This window comes from Equus caballus, chromosome 19, assembly GCF_041296265.1.
Source record: "Equus caballus isolate H_3958 breed thoroughbred chromosome 19, TB-T2T, whole genome shotgun sequence".
In the NCBI taxonomy this organism is placed as follows: Eukaryota; Metazoa; Chordata; class Mammalia; order Perissodactyla; family Equidae; genus Equus; species Equus caballus.
The window spans coordinates 42,563,413-42,587,575 of record NC_091702.1 but is presented as its reverse complement, the minus strand read 5'-3'; the positions used below and the strand labels follow the sequence as shown (position 1 = coordinate 42,587,575).

Genomic DNA, 24,163 nt, shown 5'->3' with positions numbered 1-24,163 from the left:
TCTTTGATGTGAGAATTCTCTTGCTCATAATATTGTATATAAAATACCTTTATCTGATCTTAATGTTTTACATGGAACATGTATTATTTTTTATAATAAATTCCATTTTGGAGAGTTAGAGAAGGTAACTAGAAAGCTGTAAAACACTGAAATATATCACTGCCATTTCAAAGGAAAAAGAATTGTATCAGCTGACTCAAAGCAAGTACAAAGTTTTTATAACTAAAATATACAACAGCCAAATCTACTCAAGTACAAATACTCCGCTTCCTTCTAAACCAATGTACACTTAAAAAGACATTTTGACCCTCAAGGAGAAAAGAATATCATACAAAATTTAAAAGTAGGTATTACAATTTGTGTTTCACACACTAGAAACAGGAAAAATGTCAGGCCAGTGTCCAAAAATAAAGTATTTCAACACTTTAAATACTATTTGACTAACAGTCATAGGGTACTCACATGCACATTCCTTAAGACAAGGTGTGTATCAAAACGAATCAGAACTTCTTAGAAAAATGGCTGATTCGGAAGCTGGGGCAGGATATGTACAAGACGAACCTGGAACATCTTGTTATGCCAAAAAGCAATAAAGCGCCAAAAATAAAAAACGATGGGGGCATGTCATAAGGACAAAAGAGCAAGCTTGAGAGGGTTCCCTCTAGATAAATCTAAGACAATCCAAGCACCAAAATCATTAAGGATGATGATAAATTATCAATTATTGAAAGAAAAATGATAGATAGATAGGGGAGGGGGGCTCTTGATTAGTGTAAGATGCCAGGTGTTAAGTGGAAAATGTAGAGGAGTGCTACTATTATAAAACTGCCATTTTCAACATAGTAGAAACTGGGTCAGGCAAGTGTCATCAATGGATGCTAAGTCAAAGTGGAAATTCTGCTAAAGAGCAGAGTATGTGCACGGTGTTAAAGTGTCTCCCCCACACAGGGTTAAGAAAAAAAGAGTAACTATAGAGTAGAGAAATCAGACAATTCTGTAATTGGGTGATCAAAATTAACATCACCAATGAAGGGCAGAAGACATCATGTACCTCTAGATGTACAGAACCCTATAGAATACATAACCTGAAACTAATCACAAGCAAATATCAAACCCCAAGTAAGAAACACTATATAAAAAATTAAGATCAGGGCCAGACCGGTGGCATAGTGGTTAAGTGCACTAACTCTGCTTCAGCAGCCAGGGGTTTGCAGGTTCAGATGCCGGGTGCGGACCTAGTACCACTCATCAGGCCACGCTGTGGCAGCATCCCACATAAAACAGAGGAACACTGGCACAGATGTTAGCTCAGCAACAGTCTTCCTCACAAAAAAAAAAAAAAAAAGAGCAGAGGGGAACTATAGTTTTCAAAAATGTAAATTACATAAAAGACAAAGAAAGGCTGGGGAAGTGTGCCCAGATTAAAGGAGACTAAAGAGATATGACAACTAAATGTAATACCTGGTCCTACACTGGATAGCGTATTGGAAAAATAATTAGAAAAGGAAAAATTTGACCCTACAAGATGAAACAGCTTAGACTAGGAGAAATATTTAGTTTCTTTTACAGCTCTGTGATAACAAGGTTCTAAAGAGAATTCACCACATTCAACATAATCAAAGCTGCTTCAGAGCAGTAGTAAGCAAATTAGCAAATAAGTAAGAATCCAATTCAATCAAAACCACCAACTAAAAAGTTACTGAAATTTCCCTCCAATTCCACAAAGTTTTAGATAATATTCTGATCCAAATCCTGTGATAAATGTTTTCCTTTCTCCACCCTAGCCCACAAAGTTACACACACATGAAATTAACAACAGACCAAAATGTAACATCACTGCGACCAATTATAAGCACAAAAATCTAAGAAATTTTGACATTTTACCATAATAGCTGGAAGTTCACAAATCTTGCTTACTACATAAATGCACTTTTCAAAATGTGTAAATGTCATCGCTATAAACATCAGTCCGTGATTATTAACATTCTCCTTCAAAGTAAAAACTGTTTTAAAAAATGTCACCGACTCTACAAGTCAACATCTGTAAAATATGCTTGTTGTTAGTGTTATGGCATTAAAATACTCAATTTATGATAAAGAACATCCTAATGGTTGAAGGTGAGGAGAGGCTCTGAATTCAGATTAGTTGAATTCAATTTCTGACTCTAAAATTTTAGTATCAGAGGGTTCTTGAAAAAGATATGTTATCTCCCAGTGCCTCAGTTTTCTAACTTACAAAATGGTATAATCATCTCACAGATGAATATACACTTCACAGGATTATGATGACTAAATGAAATACTTGTATTAGCACACAGGAAGTGCTCAATAGGGCCAGCCCCAGTGGCCTAATTGTTAAGTTTGCCACACTCCATTTTGGTGGCCCGGGTTCAGTTCCCGGGTGCAGACCTACCCACTTCTCTGTCAGGGGCCATGCAGTGGCAGCAGCTCACACACAAAAAGAAAAAGATGAAGCATGGCAACAGATGTTAGCTCAGGGTGAATCTTCCTCAGCAAAAAGAGTAAGATTGGCAATAGATGTTAGCTCTGGGCAAATCTTCCTCAGCAAAAAAAAAAAAAAAAAAAAGTGCCCAGTAGCTGTTAGCCATTATTACTTTTTATATACACTTAAAAAGGAATCATATTCTCATATCCATTAGGATGGCTACTATAAAGAAACTAAAAATAACAAGTGTTGGCATGGGTGTGGAGAAATTGGAACCCTTGTGCACTGTTGGTAGGATTGTAAAATTGTGCAACCAGTATGGAAAACAGTGTGTTAGTTCCTCAAAAAATTAAAAATGTAACTATCATATGATCTCACAATCCAACTTCTGGGTATACATCCAAAAAATTGAAAGCAGAGTCTCAAAGAGATATCTGCATACCCACATTCATGGCAACGCTATTCATCACAATAGCTAAGAGTTGGAAACAACCCAAATGTCCATCAACGGATAAACAAAAATGTGGTATATACATACAAGAATATTATTCAGCCCTAAAAAGGAAGGAAATCCTGTCTGATGCTACAACATGGATAAACCTTGAATACATTATACTAAGTAAAATAAGCCAGTCACAAAAGAACAAATACTGTATGATTCCCCACATGGGAGGTATTTATAGCAGTCAAAATCATAGAGACAGAAAGAAGAACGATGGTCGCTAGGGGTTCGGGTAAAAGGAAAAGAGGAGGTCTTGTTCAATGGGTATAGAGTTCTGAACTGTTTTGAAACAATGTCAATATATTTAACACTACTGAACTGTGCATTTAAAAATGGTTAAGATGGTAAATTTTATGATTTTTTACAATTAAAAAAAAAGTCATACTTTTGAAACCCAGTATCTACAAACTTAAATGTTCTTTACCATGTAAAGGGCTAGTGAAACAACCAGTTAATAGAGTAGCAACAAATGAACTAGGAGCTAAAAAATCTCAGAAATGGACAGTGTTATTGCATAATCCATCTTCATTTTGAAATATCTGCAGAACTAAAATAAAACACTGCACTAAAATAAGCTTGTATTTACCGCAGACAAAACATACAAATCACATGACTCAACTTACGCAACGCTCTAAAGCCAGCTGATCTTGAGCCCAGGTTTTTCTCCTGTGCACAAGGAAAGCAGATGAGTTCATCTGATCCCAAAAGTAACCTGAGGGGTCTAGACTGGCATGAAATCTTTGAGGACCACCAAGGCTGCCTCAGATCCCAGACAAACCTAAGAATCAGAAATGACCTCAAACCACTATGGACCTGAACACTTGGGCTCTGACTGCAATCAAACCATATTCAGTCCAGTACTTTACTCACAAAATTTTCAAATACAGTCATGCGCTGCATGACATTTCAGTCAACGACGGATCACATATACGACTGTGGTCCCATAGGATTAGTACCACATAGCCTAGGTGTGCAGTAGGCTATACCATCTAGGTTTGTGTAAGTACACTCTAGGATGTTCACACAATGACACAATCACCTGACGACACATTTCTCGGAAGGTAATCCCACTGTTAAGCAACGCATGACTGTAAAGTATAGAAAATGAGACTACAAAATCAAACATGTTAAATTTTCAAATTGCTCTCACCTAAATTAGGTATTAAAATTAGCCAGACTTTAACTCCTATTTATACAAAAATAATCACCAGATGTTTGGAGAATAAATTTGAAACAAATGTATAGTTCATGGATTTTTTTAGATATAACTTTAAATATCCAGCACTAAGGAAATAACTTATCAGCTGAAATTCAAAAAGTTAATAAAAACTTTTCTGCTTTCAATAATTTTTAAATCTTCAAGCCATCCTTCAAGGATACTACCAAGCATCAGAGCTAGAACAATGATTGCCATATTTCATTGAATAGAGGATACTGATATTAAGAATATCAATTATAAGATGCACAATTATTTCATGTGCCACCAAGAATGTAAAATCACTGTCAACAGACATCAGTTATAAAATGCATCCCAAATTCAGAGACATTAAAATATTTAAAAATTGGTATCTTAGAACAGATATAATACAATATGTGCATGTGTGTTCCTCTCAATAACCCCAACATACCAGAAACCTAATCTATAACCTATAACTACAGAGGGAGGAAAAAAAAATCAACATTTCTATAACACCAAAATCTCTAGAGCCCCACACACAAACTTTTTTTTAATATGCAAAAGCAGTCAATACAAACTACCAGTTCAAACAATCAATCAATAAATAACTGACGCAGACTGCAAGTCCAAAGAAGTAACTAGATAATCCTCTACAGCCTAAGGAAACGATTTCCAAAGTCAAGAACCTAAGCACCAAACGACTTTCAAACAACTCAGTTGGTCAAAACCCATGTCTCCTTTAATTCAATGGTCCACAGGGACAAGCTCAGATGACAGAGTGCCACCTACTAAAGGAAAAAGCAGTTAATCCAGGATTTTTCAGTACATACTATGAACACAATGGACTCTGGTTTAGCTTAGGGCCACTGACAGGTTGAAAGTACATTACCAAATTGTTTCAAAAACAATGGTACAGGTGCAAAGCAAAAAGAAAACCTTTTGGCCTGAAAATTTTCAAAGACTGAGAACAGTAATAAAGGTTAATAAATTAACCCAATTTCAGCAAACACAAAAGAATGCATTTATTAATTTAGCAGTGTCAACAATTAATTCAATTACAGTCTAGAAACACACAAAAAATTCTACTAAATTTACCCATTTCAAAATTCCTAAAATCTACGACTTTTCTTACACCAAAATCTGACACCACATCCTATAAAACATTAAAATACATGTAAATCTAAATATCAGAGTAAATTCACAGCCAAGGAAATTACAGAAGACAAAGACAATTCACAACTATAAACTTAACAATTAGAAAGCTATCAGAATCCAGTTATGTATAAGAATAAAGACATTCAAAACAGCCTAGGCAGAATATTCCAAAAAAAATCCCTCCAATTATAGCAAATCTACCTCCAATCTACAGAGAAATCTAAGAACTGTAGATTCTGTTTGGTAACTTCAGTAACCATTTAGTTTTCTTAAGTTGAAGACTCTACACAGAAGGATCGCATCTGCCTGTCTATGTCTATATGTAAATGAGGCCATACAAGTCATACTATTTTTTCCTAAACAGCAACCCTACTAAATATAACATTCCTAGGTTTCATGTTGATTTAAAAAACCAAATAACGAAAAATAATTTTTCCTTCCTTTTTTCCTGTTTTTTCAGAAGAATCCAATTTGATCATTCATTTGGACCTTAAACCTTAGAGCTTAGAAATTCAAATAGAAAAAAATGTCCATCAGTTTAAACAAAAAAGGCAAAATGCTGATAATTTTTGAAGACGGGTGATAGATATACAGCAGTTCACTACACTATTCTCTCTACTCTTGTGTATGCTTTTAAAAGTCTATACAAATGTTAAACTTTTAAAAAATATTCAGATGTATTGAGTGGTCTTCTTTAAAATCGTCTTTAATTCTAAAACAAAATTAGTAGAGTATCGATTTACCAATAACGTATTTGACAGGGTCCACAAACTTGAAAATAATTCTCAAATCACATCAAAAGTCACTCTATCAACAGACAGATGTCAGGACATATCTACTTGGAAGTTACTGAGGAAATAAATGTAATGCAATGAAGTATATGTCTTGTGTTAATATGCTGAATAGTCAATGACTAATAAGACATTTCATTCTTAGACCTGGAAGAGACAAAGTATCTAGTTCAGTGGTTTGCATGCATACTTTTTAAGGTACTTAGAGGAGAGGGCCAGAGACAGATCACCTTGTTTTGTATATTGCGGATTTTGTACAAAATATAACATTTGGTTTTAAAAAAGGATCTGGCCACTTAAAAAAAATAAGGCTTAGAAACTACTGTTCCACTGCACATTCCACCCACATTCTACAGCTAATACTGTGACCTAGAAAAGGTTAAATGACTTGTGTATTATCATCCAATTAATGGCAGTGTCAAGGATAGAATTCAAGACTCTTGTCCAGTTCTCCTTCAAAACAATGCACCACTTCAAATTTAAGTTACAGTTAAGAATAAAATTGTTTCCATTTTCTTGTCTGTAAAATAAGTCTAGACAAGATTATCTCTAAGACCATTTTCCAGGTCTAAAATTCTGACTCCATGAATGCCAAGTTTAAACAGAGGTCTATATTATGGGAATGAATGTTCTTACACAGCAGAACTCTTCAAACATTTTCAGGAACTCCAGAAAAATACAAGTCAAATCCAGAAAAATACAAGTCAAAATACAGAAACAGGCTAACAGTCGCCCAGTTTAGGTCCTGAAACATATTTGCAACGTCTCTATCTTTTAATAGTTAATACTAGGATATGAAACACTGTTATCAGAGACCACTGAAAGTTTTTTTGGTTATCAGATCTTTTTGGAAAGGATATTGGCCTAACTATCAAAACACACAACTCACTGGATGTTCAGGTTACTGAATGCCTCATGGAGAACCAAGTACATCACTCTCAAGTTTAAAATAAATGAATTCAGAAGAGCATTAAGTCCCGCTGACAAATAATGGTTGCGAATAAAGTTATAAGTCCCACCTATTAAAGCCTGAAAGAGGTTGCTCTGAAATATGTTAATAACCCGTTCTATGGAACTTCTGAGCTGTCTGTCTTCAGTTTGGCTTAGTTTGGAACGATATTCTTCCAAAAGGTGCAAGGCTCTCTGGGTATCTGAGAGGAAAAAAAAAAGAGTCTGATTAAAACTATATATTTACAAGAAAGTATTACACACCAGCTAGGCAGCAAAGGATTCTGCAAGACATCTAAACGATTCCCAAAAGCCTCCAAGTCAATCGATGCCATTAAATTTACATATAAGTATATTCCCTAGAATTATCCAAAAAATTTTAAACATATGTCATAGTAGAAAACAGAGGAAGGTGAGTAGTCTGTAATAAATGTGTACTGCTAGTCTACCACAACAAAAGATCATTTGATCCAAGTATTAGTAACATAGTTTCAGCTGATCTGATATGCAAAAGCAGATTATCTACAATTTGTCATTATAATCCAAATTTTAAGTGTTTCAAAATATCAGCTCTTAGCCAATATCCTGCATTTGCTCACAAATTAGTGGTCAGTAAAAATGATAAAGTGAAATACTAAAACACCAATTCAGAGTTTTCAAAAAAGACCTTTCAGAGGGAAAAAGTCAATGCTTCTCTAGTCACTAGAGAGATGTGAGGAAGAAAGTTTGACAAACATTAAGTGCTTCCATCTTCTGAATGATGTGAGGTTTAGATTTCCTAAGTATAGTAAGGCTAGGACTGTACTGCCTCATCAGAGCTACACACACATTTCTAAAACACAGCAATCACAAAACAGACATAGAGAAAAGCAAGTGACATCCACAAGAGAGCTCCAAAATAAATTCTCACCTTGCTTCCGGACCGGCATTTTTCTCCAGAATCAGGAAGAGGGCACACACCTTTAAAAGCAAAAAACAGAAAGGAAACAGAACTAAAGAAAAGAATAGAAGTGTGATTAACCTAGCATTTCCCCCTAAATCTCAAATCGAAAAACTCCCAGCCCTATTTGAAAAGCCCACCTGGCAAAGTTTTCCCAAGTGAAAGGAGGAGCCTCAAAACCCAGCAGTGTCAGTCAACCTAGAAAGCTTCTACCTAGGGGTGGGTACCCTTGCCCATTAAGAGCACACAGAAGTCGGCTGCCGAATTCTCCTCGAAAGCTGCCCACTCTCTAAAGGGCACTAAATGCCTCGACCTGGGGCCACCCCCCACGTCCTGGCATAAGTATGCAGACTTCCCACCTGCTACTGGGGGGGTGAAGAGGCGCTCCGACCCTTGCCCCTGAGCCAGCAGCGGCTGCAGGGCGCTCCGAGGAAGGACCAGCTGGGCTGATCACCGCGCCCCGCGCGGGCCCCCTCCCCTCGCTTGCCTTTCTCCGGGCTCGCTTCCTCCGGGCTACTCCAGCGGGGGCCGGACGGGGCAGCGGCCGCTCTCCGCGACGCCCTCGCGCCCCACATGCACACCTCCGCGGGCCCCCAACCTGCGGCGCCGCCACAAAGTTCCTGCGAGCGGCGGGCGCACGGAGCTGGGGTGCGCTCCGGCCCGACTCGGGCGGCTCCCCCGCCCTGCCCCCGCTCCACGTCCCCCCGCCCCGCCCGGGGCTCGCGGAGCTGAGCTCAGGGGGGTGAGGGAACGGGGGAGGAGCTCCCCTCGGCGGCCGCACCCCCTCTGCCTGTGCCTGTGCCTGTGCCGCCGCCTCCACCGCCTCCTTGCTCGCCGCGGTCCGCTCGCCCGCTCGCCCTGTCCCCTCCTGGCCGCCCCACCCCCGGAACCTCGCCTCCTCCCGCACCCCCAACCGCTCTCCCCCCAAACTTTCCGCCAAGATGGCGGCCCCAGAGCTGGCCTGCCGCGCCCCCACGTGACCGCTCTCCCGGCGCGCTCAGCCAATGGGAAGTGAGGAGGCGGCTCGCGCCGAGCCCCGGGCTCTCCGCGCTGCTACCTTTGGTTCGGAAGGGGGAGGAGGGCTGGCAGGGGGCTGGGGAACGGGAAAGGGGACCCCGGGAGCATCCCCAGTGAACCTCATCGCTTGGAAGCACGGCCACCCAAGTGACTCCGAGGACAAAGGAGGTGACACACAGACTCTACAGGTGGTCTGGGGTGGCCCTGGAAGAGCCCGCCTTTACCTAACCCTAGCCCCCCGCAGTGTCCCGCGGTTCTGAGCGAAGAGCACCCCAGGCCCAGAAGGGTCGGGGTGTCTGCAGAGAGACGTGACCTCACACCAGATCCAAGACACCTTTAACCTCGCTAAACACGTGCAGTTTCCAACTCTACAGCAGGAGAGAGTACCTGGCGCCCCCGGGGGTGGATCCCCAACCGAGAAAAGCGGTCTTTGGGAGGAGTCCACTGCGCCACCCACGTTAGTGGGCGGGGAGGGCGGAGCCTGGGAGGGGGAGAGGGAGGAGTTAGGGCGGGGGGGTGCTGTCTCTGCGGTGTCTTCCACTTTGTGCTGATTTTTTTAAGTTACTATTCGCCCCTCAGTAAAAGTTTTTTCTGGAGGGGAGGGGTGAATTAAAGAAGGCCACGTAAAATAGGGAGATTGGTTAATTTGATAAGATTTGAGGGTTTTACTAGAGGACTTTTTTAAGTCTAAGTGATGAATTCCCAGCATGAATGCTTTTAAGGGTGGGAAGAGAAAATTCGTTCCTTCTTTCACTCACTCATTCATTCATTCCTCCTTCCGTGCGTCCCCTGTCCAGTCATCAGTCTCCACGTATTACCCAAGCTCTAGCGGCCCCTTTAAGAACTCACCTGTAGCCGCCTCCTCCGAAGCCGAGCCGCCCTCCGTTCGCAGAACTGGTTTAAGTTTTGATTGCAGCCCCGAGCGGGACTCCAGGACGCCCAGGACCTCGCTCCGGGGCTGTAGGAGAATCACGGGAAGCTCTCCAAGTCACTGCCCAGGTCTTCGAGCCTCTTCTAGATAACAAGACTCTCCCTGCTCTGAGGTTGAGAGAGAAGAATTTGCCCAGGGTCATCCAGTGTTGGTGACAAAACTGGAAACACGGAGATCTTGTCTTTCAAAACCGGAAGACTCTTCCCAGTAAACTTGACAGCTTGTCACCGAGGCCATATCCTTGGGCTAGTAAAGGGAAGTGTCGGGAACCTTGTACTGTAACCATAACAGTTAGTCAGAGGTATGCTGACCACTGGGTTTCACTTTTGAATTGCAGCCTAACCTGGGAGAACCCAACGACTTGAGGGCTCATCTAGACTCCCCGTCTCAGTTTAAGATAAAGAAACTCAGGTCCAGAGAGGAGAAGCAACTTGCCCAAGGACGTATAGGCTAATCTGTGACAGAAGCCCAGAATTAGGTCTCCTAGCTGCAGTCCAGGGCTCTTTCCACTGTAATGTTGGACAACTCGACAGTGGTATGTTGGTATATTGGCAGCAGATCTCTATGCTGTCCTGGATCAAGCATCTTTGGAGCTTGAGCAACAGTTAAAACAACACTTCATAGAAGAAATGGGATGGAAAAGTGAGGGAAATCTAACAACAAGAAGCTTAAATAGAGAGATTTTTTAAAATAGGGAAATGGGACCTTTTTAATTAGTGAAAATGGCTGATGTCATGCGTCTGTTATTATTAAGACTTCATTGATGAACTGTGAATGGAATAGTTCCACTTAAGGAACTATTCTAAGAGTGGAATCTCATCAGAATTCAGGAGAAGGAGAGAGGGATTTCACCCTCCCTCTTAATATCATTCATTGTTCATATATGTTCACTTGCTAGGTGATGGGGATAGAAATGAATAATATCCAAGTCCAGCTCTCAAGGACCCACAGCCTGGTACCAAATGGATAAAGGCAAGTGCAGCGTTTCCCAAGGGCTACTGAAAAGTCAAAAGCAAAATTTGTGTGAATTCTCAATGTCATCCTAGTCCTCCCCTAAAAACAAAGAGGAGAGGGAGAAGGAAGAGGAGACAAGAGGGCATGATGCCTTTCCCTTCTTGTCATCCTCTATCCCTATGCAGTTGTCAGTAGCATCGAAAAGCAGAAAAGAAGCTGGCACTTGTTCCACCCTTAGGGGCCCTGACAAGTCCAGGCCTACTATGAGGGACCTTTATTCCTCATTCCTTCTTTCTATCAATTTGTATTAGTTATCTATAGCTGCATAACAAATTCCTCAAAGCTTAGTAACTTAAAACTTAGTAGCTTAGTAACTTAAACAACAATAAACATTATCTCACAGTTTCTGCAGGTCAGGAATTCAGGAGGACCTTAGCTGGATGGTTCTGGCTTGGGGTCTCAAGGATTGCTGTCAAGATATCTACCAGGCTGCAGTCATCTGAATTCTTAACTGGGATTAAGGGAGGCTCTTCCAACATGGCTCACTCCCATGGCTAGTAAGTTAATGCTGGCTGTTTGCAGGAGGCCTCAGTTTCTTACCATGAAGATCCTTCTAAAGGGCTACTTGAATGTCTTCATGAAATGGTGGCTGACTTCCTCCAAAGCAAGTGATCCGGGAGGGTGAGGCAGCAGCCACAACATCTTTCATGGCCTAATCTCAGAAGTAACACTCTATCATTTTCACAATATCTTATTGGTTACTTAGGTCAGCCTCAAGAGTATGAATACCAGGAAGTAAGAATCATTAGAGGCCATCTTGGAGGCTGGCTATCACATCATCACTACATACACAACAGTGGCAACTGGATTTTTCCAAGCAACTTTTGTTTCCTTGAAATCTTTCTTACTTTATGCGAGTAGCAGCTGCCGTTGAATAGGATCCAATATAGGATCTGATTACTCTTTCAACTTCCTCATTAAAAAAAAAAATTATATATACACTTTCCAGCCCCAAGTTCACTTTCCTCTCAAATAGCTTAAAAGGTTTAGGAGTCAAAGGACCACAGGGAAAGGCTCAAATCTCCCATTCTTCTGTTGAGATGTCAGAGATGTGATCTCAAAGAATTATCTCCCAGTTCTAAATCTTCCCTTCTACCCAAGCCACCCTTATAGCTCCAAATTTCTGCCTTTGTCCTCTCCCCCAACCACATCCCCAGCCTATCCTCTGTAAATGTACCCAGGTCCTGTCAGACTCTACTGCATCTTTTGCTCTCACTCTGGCAGAGTGGCAGTGTGCTGCCTGTGCCAAGGCAATCACTAAAAGGAAAGGATGTGATGCTGTCAAAAACGTTTATGCCAGCTTAGGCTGCAAGAAGAAGAACAGTGTCGAGAATGATGGAAGTGAGCATGCCGGTCAGATCTCTGCGAAGAGCTTAGGGAGCATTTCCTGGCTGTACACTTTAAGAGGGATCTAGGCAAACCAGGGTCTGGAAAGAAGAGAGTAACTAGAATAATAGGGGATGTGAAACCTTACCCTAAGGAGAACAATTGTAGAATCTAGGGTCATTTCTTTGAGAAAAGAGAGGGCTCCGGGGAGCTTAACCTCAATCTTCAAACAGGCTTATTCTTTATATCCAGGGGGCAGGGCTAAAACTAATGGATGAAAGTTACAGGGACACAGGAAGTTCTTCTTTAACGTGATTTGTTAGAGGGGTCCAAAATTCCAAAGAACTGCCCCAAGGTGGTGAGAGTTTCTTATCAAGCAGGGGCTGAAAGAATCCAGCAAGGCTTTCTTGTCAACGGGAGGTAGACACACAGGACGGAAGGTTGGACTAAGTGACCTCTGAGACCACAGTTCTGAGTGTTTGAATCTTCAGCTCCTGCTGTGGTATTGGTACCATTTTATCCACATCCGGAATCCATTCTACCCAGCTGAGGTGGTACTGAGACTGACCTTCTTCCGCATAGATAATTCTTATCGGAATGAAAGGTACAAGTTGAAACCAATTCCCTTTAAAATGTGGACAGTTGCCCATCTCGTGACAATTAGGCACTAAACTCATGCTTTTTAATGGATGATCTACCCTCAAATTTCTATATGATGGTGTAATGGGTCCCTAGATGTCTGTAGGATGAATAACCACCTCCTATTTAAACTGGGATACTCTTTTACTGGTATAGCCCTTCATACAGTGTTCAAAGCCAGATTCAATTCATTGTAGTCTCACAGTAACCTATGAGATAAACTTACGGGTTACGATCTCCCGCTTTGCAGAGGAGGACACCGAGGAAGAAGGAAATAAATAGCCCAGTCTAGGATGCCACAGTCAGCTGGTAATGGAGCTGAGACTGAATGATAGTTCATTGTTTTCTCTATTAGACTTTGTTGCCTTTTCTTTACTTGACTCCTTTCTAAATAAAAAACAAAAAAAAAAACCCAGACAGTGTGTAGGGGGAGGGGAGAGGGGTACGTTTGTATATGAGAGACAGACATGGAGACAGAGTCAGAAAGAGAGATACTAATAGAATAAAGCACAATGGGCTAGTCTGTTACCTATTTATCGTATATTTGAATTCTTTTAACAGCAGAGACAATTTTGATGGAAAAAGGAATTTCACCTCTGACCACAAAGAAACAAATATCCATACCCTAGTTATATGTTATGACTAAATGAGTTATGTTTTGGTTTTGTTTTTTTTTAATGCAAAGCTGTTTACTTAAAACACTGTAGGTTCCTTCTCTCCTTCCTCTACCCTGACAAGTACCCTTGAGTACGAATGAGAGGTTTCGCAGATGTATGGGACGTCCAACCTGGAAGGGCCCTCAGACATCGTTTAGTACCATCCTTTCATTTTACAGACATGTGAAGTAAGCTCCAGAAGAGATCCCAGACAGTATCAGCACGCAGTTATCAAACGACTTTTCCCTGAGAGCGGAATGCTACTGGCATTTCAGGTGTAATCAGTCTTCCTCTTGGAGGGGAGAGGGAGTGGGAATTAGTAATCTTTTCTAAACATACATTTCCAAGTTTAACCAAATTTGCCTTTCTGCTTTTGAAGAACTCAGGGCATTGACAGAACCGCAGGATCCCGTATTGAAATCCTCAGGATTATACTCAAATCTCCTTACATGAGACAGCCTCCCCACCCCACTCCCTGCCAAGAGGATTACCAGTGTCTATTCAAAGAAGCCTCTGGATAGGGCCCCTTGGTCAGATTATCCTTTCATGGGTGCAAAACACAAACTTGGAACCTTAATTGGAATCTGAAGAAACGCTATTAGAATTTTAGGAAGTGATTTGTATTTCACTTCTGAGATGTGGCTTGGCTAATAGAATTCTGATAAGCAAAAGAAGCCAAAAGAGTCTTCATAATTGGACATGGACTGAGTCCAGTGACCAATCTCTTTTAGCACAGAAAACTGCCACAGTCTTCCAAAAGCTTTCTGTGCCAATCTTTCATTTTTGGGAAATGACACTCTCTAGAGCTGTAATTTTCCTGTTCCTCATGTTGTATAACCCTGAGTTCCTTTATTATTCCCTTTTATTTTAAGCTCACAAGAAGAACGGTAAAGACAAAGAATCATTTAAATCTTACTTTCTATTTAAATTTCCTTTAAATTAGATTAATTCCTTCCAAAAGATAATTTTATCAACTGAGATTAACTATTTGTGATCAAAATGTCCTCAAATAAATTGGACTACATTGAAGAAACTTCCAAATAGGCTTTTTTAAAACCCTGCAAAAATTCCCCAAGTTGGATATCATTTCAAATTGCAAATTACTGTATGAATAAATAAAGCCAAGCCCAAAGCTAGTGGGGAACAACAAAATAATTACAAAAACAAAAATAAAAAAGGGCCTTATCCATTGCTAATGAAGATGAATAAAGTAATTTAAGAATAAGAGAGGAGCAAATATTTAATAGGAAATGCTACCATAATAATTTAGAGCAGCTTGGATTCAAGGGAGCAAAATAAAGCTACGTCTCTATTCTTTTTTCTCTCAGAAAATCATTCCCAAAATATTCGGACAGGAAGAAACTTGTTCCTCCATCCTCAGTGAAAATAAGAGTGCTTAGTCACCCCCAACAAGGCAGAAAGTAGTTGGAGAGATGGTCAAATTCAAATGCCTAGGCTGGGGGTTGGGAGAGTGTAAAATACCAAAAAAAAAAAGAAAAGAAAAGAAAAGATACCAAAAAAAGAACAACTAGGGGAAGAATGAGTGTAAGTGTGTGTGTGTGTGACGTGCTAACGTGTTAATTCTGCATGGTGAACACAAGACTGTCTGTTCTATTTCTCCTCTGTACTTTTGTGAATATTTGAAATATTTCTTAAGTAAATCTTTAAATCTAAAAAAAAGTAAAAGAAAAAAAGCAGGTACACCTGTCCTGAAGAACCATAAAAACGCTAAAGACATAGAGGCTCCAGATGCCGTGGAAGGTGAGGTACAGCCAGGTGTGGTGGGGTGAAAGTGAAGACAAGAGAAGGGCTAAATACCTAGAAAAGGAGAAGTTAAATATTAGGTTCCCACACACTCAGACCGCTGACCACCCTTCCCTACTCCTCCAAAAGACAAGAGTTTTATTTGCTGGAGAGTAAGAGAGGCTTTTGATTTTGGGACACCAGACATAGAGGAAGATGGTGCTGAGTTACAGTCCTAAAAACAGGAGACTAAAGGAAAATATGCGCATTGAACACAGAGATTCTCCTTTACCAGCCCTCTTCCTCCTTCTAGATCCAGGAGCCATGGCTAGGCAGAGATCCTCCAGGTGGAAAAACTGAATTGCCTGAGAAAAAAGATCAATAGAATCTTATAGTTGGAAGGTTCACAATGAAGGTGAGCCTGAGCCATCAGGAAAATACAAATCAAAACCATAATGAGATACAACTTTACACCCTCCAAGATGGCCATAATCAAAGAGGCATATCTATTAAGACATACCTACTATTACAAGTGCTACTTAGGATGTGGAGCAATCAGAACCCTCACATGTTGCTAATGGGAGTGTAAAATGCTGCAGCCACTTTGGAAAACGGTCTGGCAGTTTCCCAAGTGGTTAAACATCCAGTTATCATGTGACACAACAATTCCACTTCTAGGTATACACCAAAAAGAACTGAAAACATGTGTCCACACAAAAACTTGTACACAAATGTTCATAGCAGCAGTATCTGTAATAGCCAAAAAGTGAAAACAACCTAAAAGTCCATGAACTGATGAATGGATTAATAAAATGTGATATAGCCACACAATGAATTATTAGTCAGCAATAAAAAGATATGAAGTATTAATGTATGCTACAATATGGATAATCTTTGAAAACATTATGTTAAGTGAAAGAAGCCAATTACAAAGGACCAGATATTGTATTTTTCCATTTATAGGTAAATCTATAGAGACAGAAAGTAGGTAAGTGGTTGCTTAGGCCTGAGGGGCGTGGAGAGGGGAGGGGTTGGTGATGGAAGGATAAGTGGTGAGGAATTTTTTTGAGGTTAATGAAAATGTTCTAAAAGTGGTTGTGGATGCACAATTCTGTGAATATACTAATAGCCATTGAATTGTACAGTTTAAATGGGTGAATTGTATGGTATGTGAATTATATCTCAATAAAGCTGTTTTTAAAAAAGTCAGGTTGAGGGGCTGGCCCCATGGCCTAGTGGTTAAGTTCAGGGCGCTCTGCTTCAGCAGCCTAGGTTCAGTTCCCAGGTATGGACCTACACCACTTGTAGGCAGCCATGCTGTGGTGGCAACCCACATATAAAAAAATAGAGGAAGATTGGCATAGATGTTAGTTCAAGGCAAGTCTTCCTCAAGCAAAAAGAGAACATTGGCAATGGATGTTAGCTCAGGGTAAATCTTCCTCAGCAAGAAAAAAAAAAGTCAAGTTGGTCACCTTGTTGCCCTTCAAGAATGCTAACCAGACAAGAAGCTCCTTCCATGTACACAGAACTCCAATCTCTCCAGCTTTCAACAGGAAGAAGCCACCAAGGACCACCAGACATTTGGGGAATGCCTCTATCATGGAAGATGGAGACCAAAAATGGACAAACTAAGGAAAAAAAACTCAAAGAAAACCAGAGTTCAGAGTCAATGCAAGAAATACAGGAAAAATCCAGGAATTATAATTAATGTCCTCAGAGAAGCTATTAAATCCATAAAATGGGGACTATAAACAAAAAGGAAGAAAAATTTCTTTGAAATTAAAATTTTGGATGAAAGGTCAGAAGATAAAGTCAAAGAAATTTTCAGAAAGAAAAGACAAAGAATGAGAAAGAAAATATAGGAAAATGTGATGTTTGGTGAACAAGGGATATCAAATAATAGGTATTCCAAAAGGGAGATCAGGGGAGGAAATTAACAAGTAAATAATACAAGAAATTTCTCCAAACTGAAAGAGTCTACAAATCAAAAAAGGTCTACTGAACATCATCAATAATGAATGTAAAAAGACCCACACCAAAACACATCATTGTGATATTTTAGAACACTAAAAGTGCAATGTAGATCCTAAAAGCTTCCAGAGAGAAAAAACAGTCAGTGTACAAAGAATTGGAAATCAGAATGGCATCAGAGTTCTTGATAACATTGGAAGTTAGAAGACTAAAACAATGCATTTAAAATTCTAAGGAAATATTACTTTTCTTCAGAGTTACATATCTAACCAGATTATCAATCTGGGTAAATTTTAAAAAATTTTGTCTGTGTGTCAAAAAAATTTATCTCCCTTGCGTACTTTTTCAGGCTTCTAGATGGATGTGCTCCAGCAAAATAAGGGCAAAACCAAAAAAGGAGATGTAGGACCCAAGAAAGAGGATCCAGTATGGAATAGGTGAAGGGAATTCCCAGGATGCTGGTTTAAGACAATTTTAGGACTACAGCTATAGAGGAGGGCGTTGAGAAAAAGCAGTACAAATTGGAGGGTTGGAGGACTTCAGGATCAATGTATCCTAGATAGACATAGAATTGGTCAACTAGTTCATAGTTTCGATCATATGGAAAAATGTATCAAGAGGAGATTTTCAGAGCTGTTGGAGGATGTGGAAAACTTAAGAAGATGTTGAAAGAAAACTACGGAAATGAGAAGCATCTATTAACTCCAGGAAAATAAATTGTGTAAGAAAGGAAATATAATCGTTATCCACTGTTTGGCTCAAAAGTACAATATTTTTGTAGTCCTAATAATGAAAACATAATATAGTAATGGAAACTGATTTAACAACAAAAAGAGAGAGAGAGATAATTGTAATAGGAGGATAAGAATCAGTAAACTAATAGTTTCAGGTTGATAAAAATCAATTGAGGATTTCAATTGCTGAACAAAGATGTCGATCTTCTATATTATTTAGTAGTGTAGAAGAAAATTCCAGAAGAAACAGCTAAAAGAATTGAAGATTTTTCTCGGCAGTGGGATGGGATCAGTTGGGAGGGAAGGAGAGGGCAAGGAGCTATTTTTTTATTATTACCGTAAGACTTTTAGCACTCTTTGACATTTAAAAACTATTTGCGTGCAATAATTTGATTAAAGATAAAGATTATTTAAAAGTTTATGTAAAGAGAAGCTAGGTGATGCACAATGACTTCCATGTCACATTGAATCCTTAAGCAGAATTCCGTTGCTGAAAGCAGATGTAAAGAATCTGATAACTCCAATTTCTCCTGCCACAGCCATCCCTCCTGAAGAATAAGACAGCTGGAGGAAGTGGTCATCACAGGACCGGAAAGAAAAAGAGTACAGAATCTCTTTTTCTAGGGGTCTCTGATGTTCTCTCTAGGAAACTTTAAATGTGGTTCTGCTTATAGACAATTTTAAAATTACTTCTCAGAACCTTTCCAACTTAATATGTGAGTCCCTGAAATTCCTAGAAACAGAAGATCTTTTGAGAGGGAAAATATCAAGTTTTTCCCCCCTAAATCATAAAAACTCCAAGTAAAATCATTCTTCATTAGCATCCAGTTTTAAAATATTACTATGCCTTAGTTTATATTCTGATGCTTTCTTTAAGGGTATATTTTAAAACAAATATATAATTTTAAAAATTATGTAAGTAAAATCTGTTTATGGTTAAAAAAATTAAACTACAAACACTGGTGAAGTGTGTTTACTTAAAATTCATGCGCCATCCCTATCTTTGCTCCCAATCTCTGATGCCCGCTCTTTAAGAGTGGATTTTAATAGCTTGATAAATCACTTTGCATGCCGCTACATTTTGAGATTTCAAGGCAGATAGAGATGAGAAAGCAATTCAAGAAATTGACTGCTATATATGAAGAGAGAGTGAACATACACACAGATACTGGCTAGGCTGTATATGACGGTAGGTCTCTGATCCACAACCTCTGCAGCAACCAGCCCAGGGTGCCAAAGCACAACCTGCAGCAACTGGTCTAGAATGATCAGGACTAGGTCAATGACTGCCAGCTTCCCTATGTTTTCCCCCTACTTTTAACTCAGGACTAACCAGAGAAAACCAAATATGCTCCCCAAATCAATCATATAGAATACTCTGCCTCTAGTTATCCTGCCTCTAGCTTTCCCATGTCAAAAACCTCCAATTAGAGCATAGCTGAAGCTTTCCTTTTTTTTTTTTTTAAATAAAGCTTTCTCACTTCCCTGCTTGCCTTTGAGTCCCTGCCAAACTCAAATGATGGTAGCTGACTCCCAAGCTATAGCAAGCTCTGAATAAATAGTCACTGTTCTCATTCAGGTGGTCATCATTTATTTCCACAATGACAGAAAAAGTTCCCTAAAAGGAGCAAAAATGATATCAGAATAACTGTTTAGTCTGCTACTTCAATAAAAGCTTCATTCATTAGGTTCAACTAATATGCATTATGCTAGTAGGAGCGAGGCACTAAAATGAATTGTATTTCTCTAGGACAAACTTGTCTAAGAAGGAAACTACATAGCTGAAGCCTTGGAAGTCCAAAATTCAAATCTTGGGTAATTGTTTACATCTATAGCCGGAAAACTATTTACTTCAAACTTCTCAAATTTCCCTGGTTAAACACGAATGAAAAGGAACCTTCAGCAATTAATGGCAGAAAAATAATTACCAATAATAATGCTTTTCACACTAGTGTTCTTATTTTAAAAAACCTCTTAGTACCCCTGAAGGTTCGTAACACTATCGTTAGTCTTCTTTTAAAAAATTATAGAAATAATTACTTGTCTAAGGATGATTACTCCCCTCTCTCTCTCTCAATTATGTGCAATTTACTAATCCAGACCACAAAGTTTTTCATTAATAAAGTTGGCAAACAAAGCATCTGAAAACAATTTGCTCCAGGGAATGATATTCTGGTAAGTTTTACTGAAGATGACATTTTTATTAGCACTGCTAATGAACTATGCTTATTCCTTTTAGGAGCTATGATTTATTAAAAGAATTAGAAGTTTGAAAAAAAACACGAAAAGAATTACACTCATTCATTTTGAATACGACTAGGGTATTTGCCATAGAAAAATTAGTGAGTGTTCCCTACTGTTGTGGTGGCTTTTAAACACTGCATAATTCTGGGTATTTGCCATCAGGAAAGCATTGCACCGTTGCTCATTAGAAGGATAATGTCATTATAATAGCTTTACTCTGAGGCATAAACCAGTTAAATGAAACACCAGAAAAAGAAAGGCAAAAGTTTGTTTGGTGAATCATTATTATTATTATTTTTTTTACTAGGAAACAGAAATACAAATTTTATTTTTCCCCTTCTGACATAATACATATTTCCAGAGCAGATGTGAAATACATAGTATTACACTAGCAAGAGATAAGATAGAAACAGGACATTAAAATGATACCCCTATTCTGAAAGATGGCTTTGTAGGGTGGATGGGGTGTCTGGAACCAAAAGGGGTTAAGTGGGGCATATGCCAATGATCTTAAAGCTCAATTTCAGACTGGAAGGCAGACTGTAGGAGCAGAAGTATATTTCTTCTGCATCACTGGCTGGAGAAAGTTTTCTGGGCTGGCAGCTGCAGGATGCTCCACACCCAGACAGGACTGGCGGGGCCTCGTGAGGGGAGAAGAGCAGCCGAAGCCGTACCTGCAGTCAGAGAGGGCTGATGGTGCACCCAGGAGGACCCTGTCTAGCTGCCCCTTGCAAGGCTGGGCCTTAGCTTCATGAGGATGGTGAGCTGGTGCCGGGCAGTTGCAGGCCTCCTTGCTCCCATCCCTGCCAGGCCCCGGACTATCATGTGATTGGTGAATTCAATCCATTAACATTTAGAGTGATTATTGATATATGAGGGCTTAATACTGCCATTTTGTCTCTTGTTTTCCCGTTGTTGTATTATTTCCATTGTTTCTTTTCCTTTGTATTTCTGACTGCCCTTTCAGTTTGGTGGTTTTCTGTGATGGTTTTCTCTTTATTTATGCCTTGTGACTCTGCTCTGATTTTTTGTTTTGTGGCTACCATGAGATTTGTATAAAAGACCTCATAGATGAGATAGTCCGTTTTCTGATAGCCTCTTACAGTGAACCATTCTTGGTGACTCTACATTGAGCTAGAAAGAAATACAGCCAGTCGTTTAATTTGATAAATCTTCCAAGGAGATGCTGCAAGAGTATATAATTCTTATAGCTGGTCTCTAGATTTCATTATATCTGTTCATGAAGCTATCTGTTCACTCAGCTTTGCAAGTTAATTGTGAACAAACCAGGAGAGAATAAAAACTCAAACACAATACAGCATTTAGGAGGATCTCCTTGGACCAGTGCTTTTGATCCCCTTCTTTGCATTGTGACCTTATACTGGAAACTTGGGTGTGGCTACTGTTGTTCTGGTCCAAAGTGCCAGGAAGTTCAGATCAGGTGGAGGTCAAGCTCAGGCCAGGCTGACTGTGAGGTCAGCCTGTTCACATGTCCTTTTTTAGGCTGGGATCACTTGAGGAACACAGGTTACTAGGGGTCAGTAGAGCTATTCTCCAAAGCCAAACCAACGGCTGGTCAACAAAATTGTACAGTGTGTTGGATGTGGGCTCTGAGCACGGAATCTCATTGAGCACCTTATAAAGCTGGTCGTGGAGAGAAGGCTGAGCAGGAGTGAGCAAGGGAGATTCCTATTCAGAGAAAACTCTTACTCCTGAATTCTCTATACTCAAGGAGGAGAATGTTTTAAAATTCTTAACTCTGATCTTCTTAAATGAAGATGCCTTCCAGAGAAGCGATTAGGTCAGGGGTTTATATTAGAGGATAACAAAGGTGTTAGCCAGTCCAGAGCTAGTGATGGCAGCAGGAGAACCGCATTAGTCTTTCCGCCCCAAAGAAACCCCTCCTGTCTGAGGGGCCTGGTACAGGATGTTCCTGGGGATGATGCTGATGGATAATGCCCTCGGTGGCTCTAGAAGGAGGCTGGGTCTCTGGAGGCTCTAGAGGTTGATCAAGGCACCAAGCTCAGTTGTTAGTGAAAAAATTGCTCACCTTCAAGTAGGAAATGTGACAGCGTTAGCAACAAGAAAAGTCTTGGGGCCGGCTCCGTGGCCGAGTGGTTAGGTTCGCGTGCTCTGCTGCAGCGGCCCAGGGTTCGGATCCTGGGCGAGGACATAGCACCGCTCGTCAGGCCACGTTGAGGCGTCGTCCCACATGCCACAACTAGAAGGACCTGCAACTAAGATATACAACTATGTACGGGGGGGGGGGGGTTGGGGAGATAAAGCAGAAAAAAAGAAAAGAAAAGTCTTAATTCTTCAATCAGGTCAATTCAGTTCACTCAATATTTAATATCACCTATTGTGTTCCAGGCAGTGTGATTACAGAGATGAATATGGTCCAGTTCTTGCCCTCAAGGAGCTTATGGCTAAATGAAGGAAGTCAACACAGATAACTTAAGTATAATGTGATACGTGATAAGAAAGGAAAACCTGCGCTGAGGTCTGAAGGATAAATTAGCCAAAGGGAAAACGGGGAACAAGTTTCCAGGCTGGGAAGAGGAGGATGAAAAGCAGCAAGGAGGCCTGGGAAGTTCAGAGGTAAGCAAGGCATAGCGAGGGTGCTTCCTATTAGTACAGATTTGGGATTCTAGATCTCTCTGTTTTCTAAGGAGTCTGAGTCTCTCCAGTTACATGTGATAGCATGATGACCTGCACGATCAGAAGCTGTATTCAGCATCTCACTGAGGTCCCTGCTGAAGCGTGTCCTATGTCCTCGTGCACAGAGGCCTGGGAATTAGCCTACACCCTTCCTTCCCTCTTTCCTCCCCTGTAAGCTTCTCATGTCTTTTTTTTTTTTTTTTTAAAGATTGGCACCTGAGCTAACATCTGTTGCCAATCTTTTTTTCCCTTCTTCTTCTCCCCAAAGTCCCCCAGTATTTAGTTGTGTATTCTAGTTGTGAGTGCCTCTAGTCATTTTTTGTGGCACGCTGCCCCAGCATGGCCTGTTGATCGGTGCCATGTCTGCGCCTGGGACCCCAACCAGCGAAACCCTGGGCTGGGAAGTGGAGCGTGAACTTAACCACTCGGCCAAGGGCTGGCCCCTTCTCACGTCTTTTGACATTTCTCTGTCAATCTTATTTGCCTCCCTTTTCTTTCCTTCCTCCTTGAGCTTCTGCAAAATGGCCTCATTTTGTAAGACAGGGAATTCTGAGCTGAATTTAGATCTCTAACATGGCTCCATTTCTGAGAGATCTTGGAATTCCCAGCATACTTTGCTCCCAGGGTACTTAAGCGTGCTGATATCAGGCTACTTGGGAAGTGATCTCATCAAGCAGGTGTTAGTTCTAGAAAGACAGCCTGACTGAGCAGGGGACTGAAAAGGATCAATGGCACTGGAAGGAAAGGAGGGAGGGAGAGAAGAAGGGAGCACTGAGGGCTAGGATCTTCCTGGGTTAGCAGCTACTCTCTGACGTTCCCAGCTCCTTCTGCAGAGCCACGCTGACCTGTAGGGGAATTAATAGCTCCTGGACTCAAAAGAATAGATTGACACAGTTACCAAAGTATTCTTGAAAAATTTGCCATTGGATGGAGTGAACCTAGAATTACTTTTTCTTTAGTGACATTTTCTTCTAGTTTATGTGCTCTGTGAGGAAACATTAGAAAACAGAAAAGCACTAGGAAAAAGACAAAAATTAACCAAAATTGCACAACCTAAAGATAACTGCCAACATTTGCTGTAAATATTTCTAGTATTTCCCGTGCACATTGTCTTACAAAAATAGTATCGTACGTGCTATTTTGTAGCCTCTTTTTTAAAATAGGAATTTACGTTTATTTTTCAGTTTCAAAGGGGCTTAACAAGCAATACTGATAGAAAATGAAGAATCTTTTTTTTTTAAAGATTTTATTTTTCCTTTTTCTCCACAAAG

At 40.3% G+C, this 24,163-nt stretch overlaps 1 protein-coding gene across 16 annotated transcripts in view; it reads right to left on the bottom strand.

Annotated features, from left to right (window-relative positions):
• DLG1 (discs large MAGUK scaffold protein 1) overlaps positions 1-8,819 on the bottom strand; it is a 255,373-nt gene extending 246,554 nt beyond the window's left edge. For 8 of the 16 annotated variants that reach the window (XM_023623539.2, XM_070243488.1, XM_023623543.2 and 5 more), the window contains exons 1-3: positions 8,447-8,819; positions 7,930-7,979; positions 7,091-7,222 (exon numbers count right to left, since the gene is read on the bottom strand). In XM_023623539.2, the coding sequence (XP_023479307.2) occupies positions 7,091-7,222; positions 7,930-7,948 (151 nt within the window). In that variant the 5' untranslated portion in view covers positions 7,949-7,979; positions 8,447-8,819. Of the gene's footprint in view, positions 1-7,090; positions 7,223-7,929; positions 7,980-8,318 lie in introns of all 16 variants that reach the window. The other 8 variants (XM_023623546.2, XM_023623551.2, XM_070243499.1 and 5 more) reach the window with 4 other exon arrangements.
• Positions 8,820-24,163: the final 15,344 nt, after the last annotated feature.